This window comes from Chanodichthys erythropterus, chromosome 4 (assembly GCF_024489055.1).
Source record: "Chanodichthys erythropterus isolate Z2021 chromosome 4, ASM2448905v1, whole genome shotgun sequence".
Classification (NCBI taxonomy): Eukaryota; Metazoa; Chordata; class Actinopteri; order Cypriniformes; family Xenocyprididae; genus Chanodichthys; species Chanodichthys erythropterus.
Window position 1 is genome coordinate 26179635 of NC_090224.1, and position 8440 is coordinate 26188074.

Consider the following 8440-nt stretch of genomic DNA (forward strand, 5'->3'; position numbering starts at 1 on the left):
AAATCTTTAACAAATAAATAAATATTGTCTGATTACCCGGGGCAATGGTTTTCATGAGTTCACACTTACAAATGATTGAATAGAGTAATATATGTATATTTTGGAATATATACATTTTTATTAAAACATATTTATTTGAATAGTGCAACATTTGTATTTTAAAACCTTTATTTTAATATGGGAATATGACACTTCATTCTACAATATTTCTATGATTAAATCACTGACTTCTCCCCATCAGCCAATCACTGTGTGTTTACTCCATAGCAACGAGGTCAACCCCGCCCTTACTCTTAGCTTAAGACTTCAGTCTATTCCTTAGTAAAAGTTGGTCTCAGCAGCTTTGTGAATAGGTTTTAAGAGAAAACTCTTAGCTAAGAACTTTTACTGCTATTTAGGAGAACTCTTAGTGGTAAGATAAAATGTTTTGTGAATACGGCCCCTGGCCTTTACAAACATAGTCTTATTTCATACATGGAAGAATCCGTCTTTACTTATAAATTTTGCTAAAGAGTTACAAAATTGTATTCTGTGTCAAGTATTAAGTAAGTCATGATGGCAATGGCAGAAACTGTAGCAGTACCTCTGGCCTTATCTTATATTGACGATTGATTGTATACAGTTCAAGAGTAATGTGTCTTCTAAAATAATCTTAATGAAACGTGTTATGGCTCATTTTATTGCATTGTTTTTCATTAAATAAAATTGCTTTTAACAGTGCTAATGTTTCTAATACTTCAGTGGGTGTTGCTAACTAATGTGTGATAACTGCTTTTGTTCATTTCAGGTGCAGAAACTTGAGGCTGTTGGATACAAGCCAATTTTATTTATTGGGAAACAGGACAAAAGGGCTTCAAATAAGTGGGTGGCAGATATTATTACACATCTGCACCACACTCCTGTCACCAAAATTCTTTTGGAGAAGATGCGGAGGGCTTATGAGTTTATCTTAACAAAAGGTAAGAGTAATGTTTTTGTTTAGAAATTATGGTTATTTAAAATACATGTATATTTCTCTGTTACTATGTACAAAGTAAACTTGTATTTTAGCAACCTCCACAGCACAGCAGCCAGAGAGTGTCGCCGCGGAGCAGCCGGAGAGCCAAGCCACGGAGCAGCCAGAGAGCGTCGCCGTGGAGCAGCCGGAGAGCCAAACCATGGAGCAGCCGGAGAGCCTCACTGCGGAGCAGCCGGAGAGCATCGCCGTGGAGCAGCCGGAGAGCCAAACCAAGGAGCAGCTGGAGAGCATCGCCATGGAGCAGCCAGAGAGCGTCTCCGTGGAGCAGCTGGAGAGCCTCACTGCGGAGCAGCCGGAGAGCATCGCCGTGGAGCAGCCGGAGAGCCAAACCAAGGAGCAGCCGGAGAGCATCGCCATGGAGCAGCCAGAGAGCGTCTCCGTGGAGCAGCTGGAGAGCCTCACTGCGGAGCAGCTGGAGAGACAAACCACGGAGCAGCCGGAGAGCCTCACCAAGCAGTCTGAACCCGTATTTGTTCTGAATCTTGTTCCTGTGTCTTCCTCACTCTCTCCAACCTTTCTCTCTCCTCCTTCCTCTGCTACTCCTACAACTGTTCTTCCTTCACTTTCTTCCCCTCCTCCACCTCCACTGCGGCAGAGGAAAAGAAGGTTAAACACCTTTACCGCGTCACACTCTACCACCCCTGTCTCTCCTCCATATCCATCTCCCTCTTCCATTTCCAAGCCTTTGAGTCAGGAGGTGCCACTGGTAAAGAACAGAAGAAAAGGTAACTTTTTGCATGGTACGTCTTACTCCACACTATTAATAAATTTGCTCCCAGTCAAAGCTGACTTCATGTAAATTGGATTCATTCAGCTAACCAGGACATTGGTAGCCAGTTCACAGTATTTTGTTATTTACGTAGTTGTTTAGCTGTGGTTTAGTGGCCAATGTCCAAGGGTTGAGGGAAACCAATCCAGTACATTTTGCTTGATTGACAAAAACGGGGACAAATTCACTTTGACACAAATGGAAAAGACTGCATATCACCTCACATGTGAAATTATAAATATGGGCTTGTGTGATTCAGCTACAAAGCATGGCATTCGTGGCTTAATAAACTTGTCTTTTCATTATTTCAGGTTGTCGAAAATGTAGTAGGCAGAAGGTTTTCCTTTTTGATAAAATAACTGGGGAACGGATAAATGAGGTAAAATGTCTTATTAGGCCATGTGCTGGACTCAGTGACTGATTCTGACCTTTAAAAGATAATATCCAGTGATTGCTTAAACAGTTAAAGTAATTATTACTTGTGTTTGTTTGTGTCTGTGTAGGGGAAAGCTGAATTGAAAGTTCACTGGTTGCCTTGCACTGTGTGGTAAGTCATGTTTTATTTCCTTTTTAATTCCATTTCAATGCAATGGATTAGTCCATTCCATGACCCAATACAATGTTGGCAAAGTTCAACTGCTGTCTTGCAAGCAGCATGGAAGTTCATGCAGTGATGTCCAGTGTTGGCAAAGTAATGCATTACAATATTGCATTACTCCCTTAAAAAATAACTAATTGCATTACTTAGTTACTTTTTATTTGCATTACTTTTTCACCTGGGCTTGTTTGTTTGTATTTAATAACAACAAAAAATATATATTTTGGCAAATGTTTAAGGCTCTTTCACACCAAACGTGAAATTAATAAGCCTTAGGCAGAAGGAAATGCATATCCATTCCTTACAGTGGAGGGCGTAAATGTGAGTAAATGTTCACATTTAGTCTAGATCAGGGGTGGCAAACCCTGGTCCTGGAGAGCCTCAGTCCTGCAGAGTTTAGCTTCAACCCTGATTTAAAAACTCACCTGATGTAGCTTTCTAGCAACCTTACAAACCTTGATTATCTTGTTCAGGTGTGTTTGATTAGGGTTGGAGCTGAACTCTGCAGGACTGTGGCTCTTCATGACCAGGGTTTGCCACCCCTGGTCTAGAACTACAACAACCATCATGTTCACACAGCACACACAACACCTCTTTAGCACTTTATTTCTCTCAACTTTAGGACAGGAGAGGTGTCAGTCAATAAATGTGAAAAAGTAACTTGTGTTACTTATTTGAAAAAGTAACTTGGATATTTTGTTATATGCTCCCTGATCTTGGCAGTAAATAATCCTCTGAGGTAGCCTGTAGAGAAACTGGTGTGAGGTCGATGGTCAGTACTTTGATTTAAATAGCGATGAGGTAGAGGCATTGGGAAGAGCTAGATCTGGCAGGCATGCCCTTGAAGCCTCTGGTCTTGCATCCTGAGGATGAGACAGAAAAACAAACAGAAAGGTATTGGTACAGGTGCCATTCACTTAAAAAAAGAGTTATAGTATGTAAAGTGTGTGTGTGTGTTCTTGTATACATGGTTGTATACAAGGACACAAATGTGTATAATGACATGGGTATTACAATGTAAACATGGTTTATGAGGACACACTAAACAGTGTTTTTTTTAAATTCAAAAATGCAGACAGTTTCCTGTGATGGGTAGGTTTAAGCCAGGCACACACTGAACAATTGTAAGACTTATTATGACTGTAATTTGATACTTACGACTGATCATGCCCAAGTGTGTCAAGTCATAGCCAGTTGCGTTTAGTCAGTGTTTACAGTCGCATTTAAATTCCTTGTGTAAGTATTTAAATGTGCTTTAGTCGAAGAAAACTGTCTTTGTGTGTTGAGCTCAGAATGTTTCAGCTAGTAGTTAAGTGTGTCCCTGGCTATAGGGGCAGAATATACAGTTTGCTAATGTAGAATATACAGTTTGTACAGTATAGAAACATTATGCCTATGGAATGTCCCCACAATTCACAAAAACAAACATGTGTGTGTGTGTGTGTGTGTGTGTGTGTGTGTGTGTGTGTGTGTGTGTGTGTGTGTGTGTGTGTGTGTGTGTGTGTGTGTGTGTGTGTGTGTGTGTGTGTGTGTGTGTGTAACTGAAATGAGTCTTGAGTTTGGTTGTAAACTGACTGTCTCTAAATTTGGAATGCTTGGAAGACTATTCCATAGTTTCAGAGACAAATGGGAGAATGATCTACCTCAACTTTATTTAGAATATTATATGAAGATCTTGGAATTCTGTGATTGAAGCGGACACAAGTTATTGTTGGTAATGAGGAGCTGGAACATCCAGTGCTTTTCAAGTAATTAATATCATTTTAAATTAGTTGACAAGCAGCCAATGTATTGACAATAAAATGGTGCTGATGTGATCATATTTTCTGCTTCTAGTAAGTGGTCTAGCGGCTACATTTTGAACTAGCTGAAGCTTATTGAGCCTGCAGGACATCCACCCAATGCATTACAATAGTAGCAGTGATTCATCCCCAAAATTTTTCAGCATCTGAAACACTAAGCATGTGTCATATTTTAGCAAAAGTTCTAAGATGGACAATCCTGTTGTACATGTGCTGGAAATGTGATTTTCAAAGGACAGATTGCAGTCGAGCATAAGATCTGTGTTCTAAACTGTTCTGGATGACTTAACAATACATCCACTGAGAGGCAAATTAATCACCTTGCTTTTGGAGTTTTTTTGGACCAATAATTAATACTTCTGTTTTGCCAGAATTTCTTAAATAGGATGATGCTGGAATTTGTTTGCATTAAAGATGAGAGCAGTGACAGCAGTGATAATAAAATGCATGAGGAAGATCAGAGACAGAGAAGAGCAGTAATAAATATTAGTGAAGAGGAGAATAATGAAGAAAGGCAATGGGATCAAGATGCAGCCACTACCCTTATCCCGAGTCTGTAGAACTGCAAAATCTGCTTGGAACACAACATGATAACATGCTGAAATTTCTAAACTAATTCTGCTTCTGCAAGTCAGATATAGCCACTTTTCAACTAATCCAATAGTGGTTTTTACTCCTAACAAATATGAGATTTTCCTCAACCCACTAATATAACTTAATCCCTCAGTTTATCAGAAACATTTTGAAATCACTCAATTTGAAAGTACATGGCTTTCAGTGTACAGAAACTGTATGGAAACATGTAATATTAAAAGTAACTAGTAACACTAGTAATTAAAGCTGCCAGACCGTGTACTTGACTAAAAAGTACAATATTTAAATCTGAGATGTAATGTTGTAGAAGTATAAAACTGTGTAAAATGAAAATATGCCAGTTAAGTCCAATTACCTCAAATTTGTATTTTAAATTACTAAGTACTTTGTAAAGTAAATTACTGAGTAAATGTGCAGTTACATTCCACCACTTGGGTTAACCAGGATTAATGCTGCTTTAACAAGCATCGTTAAATGTCATCTCTTTAATTTAAACATGACAGTGATCTTGATTTTTGCTCTGTGTTCTAATGACATTATGTACACTTATGATGTTTTACAGTGGCAAAACCTGGGATGACACATGGGAGCCTGCGAGTGAATTCCAAAACATTGTGCCAAAGTCCCCACATCCCAACCAGCTTTCAGCATGACAACATCACCATAAACACCTGGACTCATCAATCACCCTTCAATGCAGTTTATTTTTGAGTGTTTTTGCTGTTCTTCAGTAAAGTTTTTGCACAGTACCCAGTCTCTTTTAGCGTTTATTTTCTTACAGTTGTCTTTTTAAAAACTTTTTGCTTTTGTCATGAACTGCTTAACAGTTAACAGTGTACCTTGCGAGATCATAAGTTTGTTGTCTGTGAGCATAAGCTCATAAATACCAAAAAATACTCCAAAAGCTACTAAAATGTCACTCAAATGTTGTAGTCATAAATTAGATATGAATTACTTTATTATTTATAATCATAATTGTAATTACCAATTTATGTTTTCCTTGCATTTAGTTTAGTTTTTGGCTTCTTTAAAGGGAAGAAAATAATGCAAGTTTCCTGATGGCAGACTTGCATCTCCTGGTTTGTAAAAAAAAAAAAAAAAAAAAAAAAGAGACAGAGAGAGAAAGGCTTTAAAAAGTTTTTTATTTAAAGCCTGTTGGGTCACAAGTATTTTATGTTTAATAGATTAATTTATCTCTGTTAAAAATTACTGCATGCTAGAATAACTATCACAGTCATTTTCTTTTTGTAATAAAAAATGAAATATTTTGATATATTGTATTATTTATTTCACATACAGTGCACAGCTGCAACAATTATTTAATATTAGTTACCCTCTGCTTAATGCCATGGAAACCAACTGGCCTTTGAAAAAATGTTTCAGTTAATTGTATATAAAATAAAACTATTTTTAATATTCTACTACGTAGTAAAGAAACAAAAGGGCCCTGTAGACCTGCCAATCACATCTAATTCCATGATGCCCGCAAGTCAACTCAACGGGAAAGACTGAGGAATACAGCTACGGCAACTGGACATGCGCACATCAATATTGCGTCATTTAATATTTATTTATTTAATTTAATAACTATATTTGCAGTATTGTAAGGGTATGTTTAGGGTTGGGGTAGGGTAAGTGTTAATAAAACTCAATTTGATAAGTAACAAGTTTAATTCACCATTATTTTCCCTAAAACTTTGCATCACTTCCGGCAGTAACTGTACTGTAATTACCATATATGGACAAGTATGACGTGACACAGCTCTAACAGGACACGCTGTGATTGGAGTAACTTTTAGGCCAAAATAAAGAGTGATTAATGTTGCAAACTATGTTTTGATGTCTTTATTACGTAAGTAATACTGTCATTTATCAATGAGGTATTGCTATGTTGAAAGAAATTACCCGTTTACAGAGATCCTAACCCTAACCCTAGTGTAACTTCAATGAACTACATTTTACTGCGCCATTGTTTTCCGTTCCATTGATAGAATTACAGAGGCGTATGGGTAATGCAGTTTAAAAACATTTAGTAATTAAATCAAATAAATACAATCTTTAATGAACAAATGGGCATCCAAATATGTTCATTGTACAAACCTCTATGACATATTTGAGAGTCAGAATGAAATTTGGTATTTTACTGTGAGCACATTTTAAAATGCTTTTATAATGCCTTTCCACGCATGTCAGAAATCTCTGATCAATATTATTTAATAAACATAGCATAAATAGTTGTCCTACCAATTTTCTCTTTGATATGCTTACCAGACTTTGAGTTACAGCCATTTGAAATGTGCATTTGTTTTGCTCTTCCAGGGGCCGCTGCCAGGTCCCTGGGGGAGGTAGGACAGTAAAACTTACACAGATAGACTCTCTTCATCATGAACAACAAACTGTTGATTCATATTTATAACTGAATATTGTTTTCTTTTCCCCATTTTCTATATTTACATCATGCTTGTGTTATGTTTTGCTGATATTGTGAGACTCTGACTACAGTAACATAGGCACAGGATGGTGCACAATAAAAAGAATCACAGTATAAAAGACAACAATAGTTCATTATTGTCTCAAATGTCATTAATATGACTAAAAATGTTTATGTAAAAGAAGCATGGTAAGTAATTACAAAGTTTTTTTTTTATTTTTTACATCATGAAATTAAACAAACTCATATGATGGTATAGTGCATTTTTATTTTCAAAACAATTAACAATTTATTATACAATACACCATGTAAAACATTTTATTGTAGACTATAAAATAGCATAAAGACAAACTGGATTCAATAGAAATAAAAAGGGACTTCAAAATTGCTATCATCATGCTGTTTATCAGGTCACAGCTGATGAAGCTACACAAGTGGTGAAATGTTTTGAGCACCACAGAATCAAATCAGTTGACTCCAATACTTTTATTAGATGACACATAAGCGGATGTAATATTATACTGGGAAATAATGATTCCTCCTTATCATAATGGTTTTCTTCCTCATAATTTGCTCTTTATGTCTCTAAAAAGGTTTCAGTTGTTATGTAACACCTTACCGTTAAAGTAAACTACACTTTCACAGCCACGAGCTGAAGTTCTAACATTTCATTTTCCCCTGTGAATCATATAACCTTAAATTATTATTACTCATGCAAGATTATTAATTATTTTGTACACAACCTACACTAAAAATTATTTTCATAAATTAATCTGCTATTTATTTCTTGACAAATGAAGAGTTTGGTTTGTGATAAAGTATGAAAATGAGAAAATCAGACACAATTACACACAACCCAAAAAGATACATTGATAAAAGCTGTGAACAGTTCAAACCTCAAATAAAACAATACATGCTGGAACCATTAAATGTTTTTGCATGAAAATTATTAAAATTAATTTTCTGCCAATCAACTAATTGTACTGTTGAGAAGTTTCTTTTGCAACAAAATGTCATTTTATAAGCTCTCCATGTGCTGTCAAATGCATTTTTTTTCTCTCAGAATTTATAAGTAAAATGTATAAGTAAAAAGTTGGATGAGAAGAAACAACTCATACCTCAAATCTCTTTAATTAATGCACTTAATTTCCACCACAGACTGGTTCTATAGGCATGCAAGCACACATTTCTATGTATGTGAAAGAAGAGGCAACACTTTTGGTTCCAT

At 36.3% G+C, this 8440-nt stretch overlaps 1 protein-coding gene across 2 annotated transcripts; it reads left to right on the forward strand.

The window, feature by feature from the left end:
* Positions 1–796: 796 nt before the first annotated feature.
* On the forward strand, positions 797–5745 carry LOC137018691 (proteoglycan 4-like). 2 transcript variants are annotated; one of them, XM_067383399.1, is made up of 6 exons: positions 797–959; positions 1051–1484; positions 1614–1743; positions 2099–2166; positions 2291–2334; positions 5344–5745. In XM_067383399.1, the coding sequence occupies exons 1-6, from the start codon at positions 926–928 to the stop codon at positions 5432–5434; spliced, it is 801 nt and encodes a 266-aa protein (XP_067239500.1). In that variant the 5' UTR covers positions 797–925; the 3' UTR covers positions 5435–5745. The 2 variants fall into 2 exon arrangements, with proteins under 2 accessions (XP_067239500.1, XP_067239499.1); XM_067383398.1 differs by having other exon boundaries at positions 1051–1743.
* The last annotated feature ends 2695 nt before the right edge of the window (positions 5746–8440 follow it).